The 15225-nt window shown below is 42.2% G+C and overlaps 2 protein-coding genes across 2 annotated transcripts in view; one reads left to right on the top strand and one right to left on the bottom strand.

Moving 5' to 3' along the window:
• Nucleotides 1-15225, bottom strand: part of LOC137617955 (neither inactivation nor afterpotential protein G-like) — a 193188-nt gene that overhangs the window by 35918 nt on the left and 142045 nt on the right. The window lies entirely within an intron of this gene.
• Nucleotides 2839-15225, top strand: part of LOC137618261 (LYR motif-containing protein 4-like) — a 43215-nt gene continuing 30828 nt past the window's right edge. The window contains exon 1 of the mRNA XM_068348423.1: nt 2839-3068. Coding sequence (XP_068204524.1) covers nt 2986-3068 — 83 coding nt within the window. The 5' untranslated portion in view covers nt 2839-2985. The remainder of the gene's footprint in view (nt 3069-15225) is intronic.

The following is a 15225-nucleotide window of genomic DNA, read 5'->3' as shown; positions in this document are numbered from 1 at the left end:
TAATATCCTCCGCTTCTAACAGAATATTGATTAGCCGTACTAAACAACACATCTCTCTCTCTCTCTCTCTCTCTCTCTCTCTCTCTCTCTCTCTCTCTCTCTCTCTCTCTCTCTCTCTCTCTCTCTCATAAAAAAGTAAAAAATAGAACATTGAGACTACTGACTTGTTAACTCTGATATTAAATCTTTAAAGATTTTTCATAGGCGTTAGGGGATAGGCACTTTTTTTTGCATATTTTTGATAATTTTTTGAGAAACTTCAGGCATTTTCCAAGAGAATGAGACCAACCTGACCTCTCTATGACAAAAATGAAGGCTGTTAGAGCAATTAAAAAAATATATACTGCAAAATGTGCTTGAAAAAAGAAATAACCCCATGGGGGTTAAGGGTTGGAAATTTCCAAATAGCCTGGGGGGTAAAAGGGTTAATTATATTATATTTTGTCGTCATTCGAAACTACACTGCACAATATCGTATATGGGAGAAAGATATCTATAAAACCAAGGACTCTACTGCTATAATCTTTAATATCATAAGCCATATAAATACAAATGGTTAAACGAGTATATTTATAACTTGATATTAATGAAACTACAACAGATGCACAAGACATTAATGTCGTGCACACAGTTGTCTAAGCCGTATAAATACAAAAGGTTAAACGAGTATATTTATAACTTGATATTAATGAAACTACAATAGATACACAAGACATTAATGTCGTGCACACAGTATTCTACATACGGCTCGGGAATAAAGTTCACAGCTTCGCTATATCTTAGAATCTTAGCCACACACCTCTAGCCAAAAGCACAATTTCACGCCAACACTAGCGAAAATGCCTTTCCTCTCAACCTGTGTGACGAATGCCAGACGTACAAATATATGTTTAAACCAACTTACTTTTGCCTTTTTAAAGTATTTTTAACGTTATATACATTATATTTATTACTCATATATTAAATACGTAAATGACACTTTATTTAACTACATGGAATACGAAATTTATGAAAATGGCTATTACATAACAGAAAAATGTAAGACTGCCAGACGTATGTATTTTGAGCTCTTGATAAAATTTACTGTTTCATTACCCAGAAAATGTTACTTATACAGCAGAACGAATTATATCATGCTTTATTAACATCTGATTAATATATGAAACATACCTTCGTGTTTTTTTCAATAATAAGTGCAAGATTAATGCAAGCAAATAGTAGTAGTAATATGTTTTTTTGTTCCTCGTCGCTCAAAGAAAGTTCACATACACATAGAGACTAGATTATAGCTTACATTTATTTCTAAATTAAACAAAAATCTGCCTTAATTGTATATCAGGTAACCTCTTCTGCTGACGTATCCCACTTCCTTATTCCTGTTCAACTACTTTTACTTGTTGTGCTTAATTCTCTATCGCTAAATATATGCTATGCTATATAATGTATATCTTAATAACTCACGAAGCCTAACATTTTCATTCCTATTACTATATTTATATTTAAAATCTAGTATGATTAACGATGTCATTGTGACTCTAATAGAGTCTTTAATGCCATTTACAGATATCCCTTCTGCCATTATCATTTACAAACCTTCTATTTGAAAAAAAAAGAATCTGATGCTATTTTTGTATTTTTTGCTTTTCCATGATGCCTTACGTATTCAACTTTAATATAACAGTTTTTGCAACAGGTATTTTCCCAAACATGCTTTTTTTTTGTATTTTTTGCTTTTCCATGATGCCTTACGTATTCAACTTTAATATAACAGTTTTTGCATATTTCTAACAGGTATTTTCCCAAACATTTCATTCATAAAGCTTCCTTATTTGGTCCTACACTATCTTTATAACTTCCTTATCATATAATGATATGAAATAGTACAATTTTTATACTGATTTATAGCCTCTACTTTTATTACGCCCATTAAGCGATTAATCCCCAAATAACTTGTTCTATAATTTGAGTTTTAGTGTTAATTTCGATGTAAGAATTCTGTAAGTTACGGAAGAAGAAAAAATTCCTTAACATTCTTGTATTCGTATCCTAACAATTTAATAATCTTTCAGGGGGTAAATATATAATAAATAGTACTATTCACTTCTTATTAGATGAGAATATTTTCAAGTAATATTTGAGTGTATTAGAATTATGTAAAAAGTGTTATTAGTCAAAATATTTAAGGATTCATAAAAGAGTTCGAAGACGAAGTCAAAGCCACTTGGATTCGATTCGTATCCTTCAATTTAATAATCTTCCAGGGGCTAAATATATAATAAATAGTACTATTCAATACTTATTAGATAAGAATATTTTCAAGTAATATTTGAATGTATTAAAATGATTTGAAAAGTTTTATTAGTCAAAATATGTAAGGATTTAGAAAATATTTGAAGACGAAGTCAAAGCCAAGTGGATTCGAAAAAAATTCCTTAACATTCTTGTATTCGTATCCTAACAATTTAATAATCTTTCAGGGGCTAAAAATATAATAAATAGTACTATTCACTACTTATTAGATAAGAATATTTTCAAGTAATATTTGAATATATTAGAATTATTTGAAAAAGTGTTATTAGTCAAAATATTTAAGGATTCATAAAAGAGTTCGAAGACGAAGTCAAAGCCAAGTGGATTCGAATGAATTAGAGGCAACATCGAGAGTCGAAGTGCCAGGGTTACCAGATTATTTCATCTGGATTATCGTACATGAACCTTAAAATTATCGTTTTTTAACCAAAATTATCGTACACACTTCAACATGATTATTAAGGAGTAACATATATAACTTATTTCAAGGTATTTTAGTATAATTGTTTAATCAAACACACACACATTTGTATATACCTAAGGTATGTATCGTACATCGTACTGGACCTAAAATAATGTACATGTACGATAATTATCGTACGAATGGCAACCCTGGCGAAGTCTTTCGTCATGTAAACATTAAACAAATTACGTCGGGAATTGTTATTCAACGGCATGGCGGGTGGCAAACGTGAAGTACTTTCATTATACAAGGCCTTGCTAAGAGAAAGCAGAAAGTTCAGCGGTTACAACAACAGGTATATATTGTTATAAGTAATTTAGTAGAATAATAATTCAACATTGTGGCTCCTAAGGTATGTAATGATGTGCACCGGGTTTACCTTTTTACAGGTTGTGGTAATTATATACCCGTGCACCTATCGTTCTAACCACAGTGAAACAATGCTCATTTTTGTCGTATTTTCATTTTTATAATGATTGTGTGGGGTGTATGTATGATAGCAGCTACCCATGTGTGTATGATGACAGCTGACTAAGAACACGGCAGTGTAAGGGGGAGGGGTCGTTAACTCCCCTTCTGTTAGGTAAGTAGGGTAGGGTAGTTTGTAGCGCTACGGGCAAGCGTCCTAATTTGTTTATTATCGCTCCGACTTATCTTGTATAGAATAAAAACGTTTGGAAATGGTCTACGGATCTTAAATATGTTGTGTAAGGGGGGGTCCGGGGGAGCGCAGCCCCCCTGGGTAAGGACACGGCTGTTAGCATAGGTTAGGTGGGTTTTTTAAGTTTGCTTCTCCCGTCGTTCTCGTAGGTAAGGAAACTGTTGTGTAAGGGGGGGGGTCCGGGGGGGCGCAGCCCCCTGTGTAAGGATACGGCTTTTAGCATAGGTTAGGTGGGTTTTTTAAGTTAGCTTCTCCCGCCAAAATCGTTTCTAGAACGACTGCCACAGTTCAGAATATTCCCGTTTTCAATATTAAACTTACCCGATAATCATGTAGCTGTCAACTCCGTTGCCCGACAGAATTCTATGGAGGGATACGCCAGCTATCACAATACTAGAAGGGGGTGTACTTACCAGCGCCACCTGTGGCCAGGTACTCAAGTACTTCTTGTTGACACCTCCTCAATTATTCCTCTGTCGTGCTTCCGGCAAGACGTTCTGGGATACGCTTATGTTCTTGGAGTATTTTCACGACTTTGGTGAAGTATTTCTCTTTGATTTCGGCTGTCGCTTTACTGGAAACTTCTATATTAGCTTAGTTAGCTTTTGGAATTAATTTGATTAATTATGGTGACGAAGAGAGTATGAACTCTCTTTCACCTTTAAATGGCCGACCCTTCCCTTAGACGGAAGTGTTGGTGTCTAAGAGAGTATAGACTCTCTTTCTTAATTTTGCTTAACAAAAGTTATAGATTTATTTTATATATCTCCGCCTCTTATAGGCCTCTTCGATTAACTTCCTTTTTTTATAAACTTATTAAAATTAATTTTTATATTTGTTTATATTCGACCTTCCTAATAGTAGGCGGTCTTTTCTTGGTACCGAAGTTAATTAACATTGAGCCCGTCATTTCGGTTTTACCTGTTAACATATTATGCTATTTTAATGTCTTTGAAAGAATTTCTTTGATAGTCTAGTACTGTTTTCAAAGTTGAACTAACGTTTTGTTTTGTCTCTGCAGTTGTTGACGTTCAGAACGTTCAACTTGCACTCTATCGTTACGATAGAGAAAGAATTTTCACGGTTTCACATTGCAGTAAGAGTAACCGTGTCTAGCGTTTTGTTCATTCTTTCTTAACTTAATGGTTTTAATCCTAATAAAGGAACTTTTCATTTTGGGAAATCTTTCAGTTTTTTCCTTTAACAATAATATGTTTTAACGATATATATGATTGGGCTCTTCTCTCAGGTTCTAAGTCAAGAGAGAGAGAGAGAGAGAGAGAGAGATAGAGACGGAGGGAGAAAGAGGAGGATAAACGTTTCATTCAAGCCTGCCAGGCGTACGAGTAACGTTGTTATCGTTTTTTGCTCTTCTCCCTAGTCTCTTTAGGGGAAGAAAGTAAACGTTTCTAGAGTGATCTAGTGTTTAGTCTCTTTCCAGCCACTGAATTATTTATCTTTCATTAGATTTTTCTGTTACATTGTAATTCTGTTTTCGCAATTACTAACTTTTGAGAAAGGATAGAATTGCGTGTTTCAGGTACAAACCACTTGAAGTTTCGAGTTCAGTGAAATAAGTGCAAACAGAAAATCAAAGTGATAAGTGATTAGCGCAAAGTGTGTCAGTGTTGTGCGTGAGGGTACTTCTGTGCGCGCCAGTCGTTCTCCCAGTCCGGGACCTCTTGCAAGCTCCCAAGCCCAGGGGAGAAGCAATGTCGAAGGACAAAAGGGTTCAGCAGGCCTTGATCGGCGCACAGAAGTATCCTCGGTGGTTGTGGGCGTGTCTTACCGAGACCGTCACTCCCACCCGCAGACGATTGAGCCCTTATTTTGCTCGTCTGCAGAAGAAATTTAGGGGAGAAAACGCTGGTCTCAGGTCTCAAGACCTCTTAAACATAAAGTCCAGACCTATGCCAGACGTACGAAGTTAGAGTTCAACAACCCAGATGCAGTCATTGGGTTAGCTCTGACTCTCCTCAGTCATCAGTTGATTGCACTCCGCCTAAGAGGAGTAAGGTTCTGCCGCAACAGATCTCTGCTGTTAAGGCTTTACCTCAGCAGACCTTAGTGTCTGCCGACCCCAAGTTGACTCTACTGCAGTCCATGCAGTCACAACTTTCGGTCTTGATGCGTGAGTGTCGGGCTGAGAGTGTTGCGCCTCCGCCTCCGCCTACACTCGCTCCGCCTGCGCTCGCTCCGCCTGATCGCAGTACCACCTGCCAGGCGTACGATGTTGAGCCACGTTCTGAGTTGGCTGTTCCCAGTGGTGCTCAGCCTCCGCCTTCTTTAAGGCAACCTTTACAATGGGATCAGGAGGATTATACCTCTCTTCCTCCGCCTCCACTTGCTGCTCCACCAGTGATGCAACACTCGGTTGAGGTACAACAACCTCTCCCGTCCTTGAGTCAGTCTCCTCAGCTCTCGCTGCAGCGAGCTCAACCCTCCACAAGGCAAGCACCACTACACCTTAGCCTTGCGCCTCAGGAGCCTCAGCTTGCGAGACATTTACCTTGTTCTGCGCAGCCTCTACCTCATCGCGCTCCGCTCACACCACAGGAACAGGAACTTGCTACTCCGCTTCCGCCAACCGCTCAGCAAGCGCAACCCTTGGGTTCAGCTACTCATGCCAGGAGTCAGCCTCCTCCACCCATGCGCCTACCTTCTGCTACTTCCTTTGATCAGCCTTTGCAGACTGAGCCTCAGGTGTTCCCTCAACAGAGTCTTGAAGAGGAAACCACAACTATTGTTGTTCCAGCTCGTTCTGACTCTGCTGTTCAGCATACCTTACCTCCATTTTCAAACCTTATGATAATGGAGGTTATTTGTATTACTTATGAAAATATATTTGTATTCCTTGCAATATATTTTTAACAATATCGCAGAATATGGCAAAAAATATGAACATGAGTTATGAATGTAAGGTAATTATTATGTTGATATTTAAACCCATGCAAGCATGCATAAAGCACTCTAGCACTGGTCATGGAATTTCTGAGAAATGTTAAACGCCATGCACACGCTCTGCTTACCTTACAGCATGCTCTACATACAGCATGCTCTGCTTACAGCATGCTCTGCATACTACATGCTCTGCATACAGCATGCTCTGCATTCAGCATGCTCTGCATACAACATGCTCTGCATACAACATGCTCTGCATACAGCATGCTCTGCATTCAGCATGCTCTGCATACAGCATGCTCTACATACAGCATACTCTGCATACAGCATACTCTGCATACAACATGCTCTGCATACCTTACCGCATGCTTCTCAGTCACACATCTTTGGTTGTTGCCAACTCACTAGACTGTCAAGCAGTTTCATAACGTTGCCTTCTAGTCTGCTGCTTTTGCACCAGTGAACCCTCACTGAGAGAACTTAGCTTTTCTAGGATATGGTCCCTGTAGATGAGAAAGTTCTTTTCTCCCTCCTTCTGATATTCCCTTGAGAACTCTGTCATTTGGAGGGAGCCTTTAGCTGCATAGCCTCCTATGGACTTTTATTTAAGCGTAACATGCTTCCAGGGAAGGTAATGGTTCCACTTCAGTCGCTAATCCCGTCTGTTACCACACCTGCTCCCATAGACCTTGAGCTGTGTTGCAAGACATGCAGTCCAAGCTTAGTCCTTGTTAGAGGATTTTTTGTTTACGGAGTCAATGTGTCACGGGGAAGACGTTCAACAACCAACAGAAGTGACTTGTTGTGACGCAGTGCGGCAACCTCAGCAACCCGATAAGGAGTTGTCTGTACGACCCAGACAGTCTAGACAGATTCGGGTTGTCACTGTACTTCCTCGCTTGCCCATGATTGACAGCTCACAGACTGTGCAGCAGTACCATGATCTTGTGTCCGGCTCCGTCAGACGACTGGCTTTTAAGAGCTCCCACAAGTCGTCGCTGTCTGGAGATTTTCAAATGGACTATGGATCTGACCAAGGAACTGGGCCTCCTGGTCAATTTTGAGGAGTCTCAGCTCGTTCCATCCCAGACCATTGTCTCCTTGGGTATGGATCTTCAGAGTCGAGCTTTTCGGACTTTTCCGTCGGCCCCAAGGATCTTCCAAGCCCTAGAATGCATCCAGAGCATGCTGAGAAGGAACCGATGCTCAGTCAGGTAGTGGATGAGTCTAACAGGGACACTTTCATCGCTGGCCCTGTTCATCGTGTTAGGGAGACTCCACCTCCCCCCCCTTCAGTATCATCTAGCTGCTCACTGGATAAAGGACATGACGCTAGAGACGGTCTCAGTTCCTGTTTCCGAAGAGAGGAGGTCTTCTCTCGCGTGGTGTAAGAACAGCTTTCTTCTCAAGGAAGTCTACCTTTGGCTGTTCAGAAACACGACCGCCGTCTCCTCTCGGACGCATCAGACACGGGCTGGGGTGCGACTTTGGACGGACAAGAATGCTCGGGAACATGGAATCAGGAGCAAAGGACACTTCACATCAATTGCAAGGAGTTGTTGGCGGTTATTCTGGCCTTGATAAACTTCAAGTCCCTCCAGCTTAACAAAGTGGTGGAGGTGGACTCTGACAACACCACAGCCCTGGCTTACATCTTCAAGCAGGGAGGGACTCTTTCGTGGAAGTTGTTCTAGATCGCAAGGGACCTACTCATCTGGTCTAAAGATCGAAAGCTAACTGGTAACGAGGTTCATTCAGGGCGGTATGAATGTCATGGCAGATCACCTCAGACGGAAGGGTCAGGTCATCCCCACAGAGTGGACCCTTCTCAAGAATGTTTGCAACAGACTTTGGGCCCTGTGGGGTCAGCCAACCATAGATCTGTTCACTACCTCGATAACCTAGAGACTCCTGTTGTATTGTTCTCCGATTCCAGACCCAGCAGCAGTTCACGTGGATGCTTTTCTGCTGGATTGGTTCCATCTCGACCTGTATGCATTCCCGCCGTTCAAGATTGTCAACAGGGTACTTCAGAAGTTCTCCTCTCACAAAGGGACACGGCTGACGTTGGTTGGCTCCGCTCTGGTCCGCGAGAGAATGGTTCTTAGAGGTACTGCAATGGCTGGTCGACATTCCCAGGACTCTTCCTCTAGGAGTGAACCTTCTAAGTCTACCTCACGTAAAGAAGGTACACCCAATCCTCCACGCTCTTCGTCTGACTGCCTTCAGACTTTCGAAAGACTCTCAAGAGCTAGGGGCTTTTCGAAGGAGGCAGCCAGAGCGATTGCCAAAGCAAGGAGAACATCCACTCTCAGAATCTATCAGTCTCAAGGGGAAGTCTTCCGTAGCTGGTACAAGACCAATGCAGTTTCCTCAACCAGTACCACTGTAACCCAGATTGCTGACTTCGTGTTATATCTAAGGAAAGTAAGATCCCTTTCAGCTCCTACGATCAAGGGTTACAGAAGTATGTTGGCAGCGATTTTCCGCCACAGAGGCTTGGATCTTTCCACCAACAAAGATCTACAGGACCTCCCTAGGTCTTTTGAGACCTCAAAGGAACGTCGGTTGTCCACTCCAGGCTGGAATCTAGACGTGGTCCTAAGGTTCCTTATGTCATCAAGATTTGAACCTCTCCAATCAGCCTCTTTTTAGGACCTCACATTAAAAACTCTTTTTCTCGTGTGCTTGACAACAGCTAAAAGAGTAAGTGAGATCCACGCCTTCAGCAGGATCATTGTTTTCACATCTGAAACGGCTACATGTTCCTTGCAGCTCGGTTTTTGCTAAACGAGCTTCCTTCACGTCCTTGGCCTAAGTCGTTCGAGATCCCAAGCCTGTCCAACTTGGTGGGGAATGATCTGAAGAGAGTACTTTGCCCAGTTAGAGCTCTTAGGTACTATCTAAAAAGGTCTTAACCTTTACAAGGACAATCAGAAGCCTTATAGTGTGCTATCAAGAAACCTTCTTTTCCAAGTTCTAAGAACTCAGTTTCTTACTATTCAGGCCTCTGATTAGAGAAACACATTCTCATCTGAAGGAAGAAGACCTTGCTTTGCTGAAGGTAAGGACACATGAAGTGGGAGCTGTGGCTACTTCAGTGGCCTTCAAACAGAACCATTCTCTGCAGAGTGTTATGGATGCAACCTATTGGAGAAGCAAGTCAGTGTTCGCATCATTCTATCTCAAAGATGTCCAGTCTCTTTACGAGTACTGCTACACCCTGGGACCATTCGTGGCAACGAATGCAGTAGTAGGCGAGGGCTCAGCCACTACATTCCCATAATCCCATAACCTTTTAACCTTTCTCTTGAATACTTTTTATGGGTTGTACGGTCGGCTAAGAAGCCTTCCACATCCTTGTTGATTTGGCGGGTGGTCAATTCTTTCTTGAGAAGCGCCGAGGTTAAAGGTTGTGATGAGGTCCTTTAGTATGGGTTGCAGCCCTGTATACTTTAGCACCTTTGAGTTGATTCAGCCTCCCAAGAGGAACGCTGCGCTCAGTAAGGAAGACGATCTTATTAAAGGCAGAGTAACGGTTCAAGTCGACTTCCTTACCAGGTACTTATTATTTCATTGTTATTGTGGATAACTGATTATATGAAATACGGGATACTTAGCTATCCTTTAGTCTTGTACACTGGTTTTTCACCCACCCCCCTGGGTGTGAATCAGCTACATGATTATCGGGTAAGTTTAATATTGAAAAATGTTATTTTTATTAGTAAAATAAATTTTTGAATATACTTACCCGATAATCATGATTTAATCGACCCTCCCTTCCTCCCCATAGAGAACCAGTGGACCGAGGAATAATTGAGGTGGTGTCAACAAGAAGTACTTGAGTACCTGGCCACAGGTGGCGCTGGTAAGTACACCCCCTTCTAGTATTGTGATAGCTGGCGTATCCCTCCATAGAATTCTGTCGGGCAACGGAGTTGACAGCTACATGATTATCGGGTAAGTATATTCAAAAATTTATTTTACTAATAAAAATAACATTTTTCTACGGGATCTGGCTGTCACCCTACAAAGGCTCCGTAGGGTAGGTTAGATGGGGAAGCATAGGTTAGTTGGTGTTGGGAAGAATTGGCCGCTGATGTACAAAGACTCCCATAGTTAGTCGTATTTTCATTAATATAATGATAGTGTATCTATTTATAACGAAAATTCATAGCCGCTTACATGAGGAAATGTGTATTGTTATCCTCTAAATTTTCTTTTTGAATCCTACCATGTAGGGTGTAGCGTGTCTGGGTAATATAAATTCAGTAATATTTCGATAAAGTTGCACCCGTCCATTACCGCATCCTAGTATATAGGAGCTAGATATTTATCTTCTATGCAAGCGAAGCGATTGCACATCAGAGGAAAAATCATATGTCGGCAATATTTCAATAAAGTCCGTAATGGTTTTTGCACTGCTGCTCGCTCGCTTCATTTGCAAAAAGAAAAAAAATCCAGCTCTTATGTAATGGGAAGTGGTAATGGCTAGGCGAAACTATCAAAATATCACCATAATTTCGCTTATAATAGTTTAAGGTAGGATGGGTTAGGTTAGGTTGTTTTGCGTACGATTGGTAAAGTTAGGTTAGGACATTTTTTAATTAGGACTCTACCTCCTTTAGATACTCGCCTCAGCCATAGAAACTGGTATTTGCAATTTTTGTGCTAATGACTAATTGGCTCCTTTTTTGTGGTCTTATGATTTTTCTTTATTCAATCGACTACTTTCAATTCTCAAGCGACACTATTGCTTCCAGATGTATTTCGTGCCTGAAAAATCATATCTCACTAGGGAAACAAATTAAGGAATACAACTTTACCTGAGGTTCCCCACCTAACTTAATTATCAGCTTTTCTTTAGCATAATACATCTTCAACTTAAGAGACTGGAATTGTTGTCGATGGAATTTCAGAAACAGTAAATTTTCAATATTAAACTTAGCCGGTGATCATATAGCTGTCAGCTCTGCTGCCCGACAGAAAAACCTAAGGACAAAATACGCCAGCGATCGCTATACAGGTGGGGGTGTACATCAACAGCGCCATCTGTCGAGCAGGTACTCAAGTACTCCATGTCAACACAGAACCAATTTTCTCTCTGTCGTGCCACTGGCAAGACCTACTAAATACGCTGTTACTAACTGGATTTGTTTTCACAACTATTTGGTGAAGTACACTATTCTAGTTTTGAGCTTTCGCTATGCAGGGGTTTTATCTTCATCTCAAAATCTTGAACTCGTTTTGGATAGATTTAATTATGATGACAAAGAGAGTATGAACTCTCTTTCACTTTTAAATGGCCGACCCTTCCCTTAGACGGAAGTTTGTTTAGGTTTTTAGTAATTTTGCTTAACACGTTATAGATCTATATATTTTATATCTCTCCGCCTTTATTAGGCCTCTTCGATTAACTTTCCATTTATTATAAACATATAAAAATAAATTTTTATGTTTTGTTTATATGCGACCTTTCCTGATAGTAGGCGGTCCTAACTTGGAACCGAAGTTAATCAACGTTGAGCCCGTTATATCGTATTTAGCCTTTAAAGAATTTAAAACTTTTTAAATTTAATGTTTTATGAAAGATTTTCTTTGATAGTCTTCGTACTGTTTTCAAAGATGAACTAACGTTTAGTTTTTTTAGACTACGCAGTTGTTGACGTTCAGGACGTTCAACATGCGCTCTATCGTTACGATAGAGAGAGAGTGTATCACGGTTTCACGTTGCAGTAAGAGTAAATCGATTCTGACGTTTCGTTCATTCTTTCTTAACTTAAATGGTTTAAATTCTATATTAAAGGAACTTTTTATTTGGAAAACCTTTCAGTTTTTTCCTTTAGCCAAGTAACATGTTTTTTTGACGATATATAATTGGGCTCTTCTCTCAGGTGCGAAATCAAGAGAGAAAGAGAGAGAGAGATAGAGACGGAGGGAGAGAGAGGAGAAAAAAACGTTCCGTTCAAGCGGGTAACGTTGTTCTCGTGTTACTCTCCTCCCTAGTCGCTGTACGGGGAAGAAGGTAAAACGTTTCTAGGGTTTTATTCTTGTCCCCAGGCTATGTGCGGTGAGAGGTTGTAAACGTAGTTTAATTGAACTAGTGTTTAGTCTCTTTCCCAGCCACTGAATTCTTTATCTTTATATGTTTTCTGTTTTTGCTAGTATTAATGAGCTGCATTATACGACTGTTTTCGCAATTACTACCTTTTAATGAAGGGTAGAATTGCGTGTTTCAGGTAGAAATCAGTAAAAGTTTCGATTTCAGTGAAATAAGTGCAAAACAGAAAATCGAAGTGATAAAGTGATATGCGCAAAGTGTTACAGTGTTGCGTCCGAGGGTTCGTCTGTTCGTGCCTGTCGTTCACCTAGTCCGGGACCTCTTGCAAGCTCCCAAGCCCAGGGGAGAAGTAATGTCGAACGACTTATGGGTTCGTCAGGCCTTGATCAACGAACAGACGTTTCCCTCCGTGGTTTCGGGCGTATCTACCCAAGATCGCCCCACCCACACAAAGACGAGAGAGCCCATTTACTTCTCGTCTGCGGAAGAGGTTTCTCGTAAGAAACCATGGAAAAAGGTCTCGCAGCTTATTAAGCGCAAGTCGGTCCCTTCCGCGCAAGTCCAACGGCCCAGTTGTAGCCACTGGGTCAGTTCGGACTCGCTGCAGTCTTCCGACGACTGCTCACCTCCTAAGAGAGGCAAAGCGGTACCGCAACAGGCAGTAACACCGTCTGTTGCCGCACCTGCTACTGTAGACCCTAAGTGGTCTTTGCTACAGTCTATGCAGACACAGTTAGCATCTTTTATGCAGGAGTATCGTGCGGAGAAGGTTGACGCTGCACCCGTTAGCCTACAACCAACCAAGGTTGTGCGTACAGTAGACGCTGACGCTACCTGCTCCCGCACTCCGCCTGTGAGAGTTCCACCACCCATGCGCAGTGTACCCTGCCAGCCGCACGTTGACGTTCACAGACGCACGCTACTCTCCGTTGACGTTCGCGAGTTACCACAACATCAGGAGGGTGGAGTTAAGTTGCTTTGTTTTGACGCTGTGCGTCAACCTCCGCATTCTAGAGTTGTTTTGACTGCTCAGTATAGACAGTCAAAGCAGTCTCGAGTGAACACTGTATGTCCTCACGCTCCTGTTGTGGTTGACAGTTCACTGTCTATCAAGCAGTTACATGACGTTGCCTTCTGGTCTGCTACTAATGCACCAGTGCTGTATGTCCTCACGCACCTGTTGTGGTTGACAGTTCAGTTGTTGACAGTTCACAGACTGTCAAGCAGTTACATGACGTTGCCTTCTGGTCTGCTACTAATGCACCAGTGAGAGACTCACTGAGATAACCTAGCTTTTATCGGACAAGGTTCCTGTAGATGAGAAAGTGCTATTCTCCCTCCTACTGATATTCCTTTGAGGACTCTGTCATTTGGAGAGGAGCCTTAAGCTGCTTAGCCTCCTATGGACTTTAATTAAATCATGATGATTTTTTAAGGATCTTCGTCCGGACCTTGTAACTGCTGCTCCTCGTTCGCCTAAACGTCAGAACTTACACTAGGCCTAGCTACTTCGAAGCCGTTGTTGTTAAGCTAGTGCTCTCTCGCTCTCCTAGAGAGCGTTACGTTGGCTAGGCGACTGGTTTTTGCACCAGGAGGAGTTTTAGGGATACAGCCTTTGATTTCCCTTCTTTTAAACTGGCTTATAGAGCGAGAGTCTGATAGGACACGAGAGAAGTTCTCAGCTTGGAAGTTCATGCCTCTGCCTAAATAGACTTCTCAATTCTGGTAGACTCGCCCTGGCGCCTAGCCAGGAGACGCTCCAAGTTGTTTACAGGTCAACTTCTCAACTTTTGTCGAGCCTTTGAAGTTTTGCTGTACTATTATGTCACACATAACAAGGCTTCCAGGGATGGTAAATGGTTCCGCCTCAGTCGCTAACCCCGTCTGTTGCCACACCTGCTCCCGTAGACCCTTAATGGGCTTTGCTGCAAGACATGCAGTCCAAGCTTGTGTCCTTGATAGAGGACTTAAATGCGGAGAAGTACCTTCTGGCCAACAACCTTCCAACCGGTTGGTTGTGCGCCCTGTTGCGCTGAGGTATCCTACTCGCGTCTGCCAGTTGAGGTGGTTCCTCCACCGATGCGACCCAGTGTGGGTTGCCAGTCGCACGTTGACGTTAAGCGACGCTCGGAGGTGGTTGTTGACGTTCAGTGTGTCACTAGGAAGACGTTCAACAACCAGCAGAGGTGACTTGTTGTGACGCAGTGCGTCAACCTCAGCAACCCGGTAGGGTGTTGACTGCACAACCCAGCAGTCTAGACAGTTTCGGGTTGACGCTGTACTTCCTCGCGCACCCATGGTTGTTGACAGTTCACAGACTGTGCAGCAGTGCCATGATATTGCGTCCGGCTCCGTCACGCATCCACCAGTGCGACCGGATTCAGCGAGTCAGACGTTGCCCACTCCGTTGCCGTTTCCTCATCAGTTTCGGATGAGGAACCCTCTGATGAGGACGTTGCTGAACAAGACGATCAGCCCCCAGCCCTGCTATCCATCCAGAAGATGCTGAAGAAGGAACGCTGCCCAGTCAGGCTGTGGATGAGTCTGGTAGGGACACTGTCATCCGTGGATCAATTTGTGTCACTAGGAAGACTACACCTCCGTCCTCTTCTATACCATCTAGCTTTTCACTGGAAAAAGGACAAGACGCTAGAAGCGGTCTCGATCCCGGTTTCCGGAAAGTTAAAGTCTTGTCTGACTTGGTGAAAGGACTATATTAACCTTAGAGAGGGTCTTCCCCTGACTGTTCAGACTACCAACCACGTTCTCTTCTCGGACGCATCGGACGTAGGCTGGGGTGCGACATTAGACGGTAGGGAATGCTCGGGA

This window comes from Palaemon carinicauda, chromosome 24 (genome assembly GCF_036898095.1).
Source record: "Palaemon carinicauda isolate YSFRI2023 chromosome 24, ASM3689809v2, whole genome shotgun sequence".
NCBI classification, from domain to species: Eukaryota; Metazoa; Arthropoda; class Malacostraca; order Decapoda; family Palaemonidae; genus Palaemon; species Palaemon carinicauda.
This window is presented reverse-complemented; position numbering and strand designations above follow the sequence as displayed.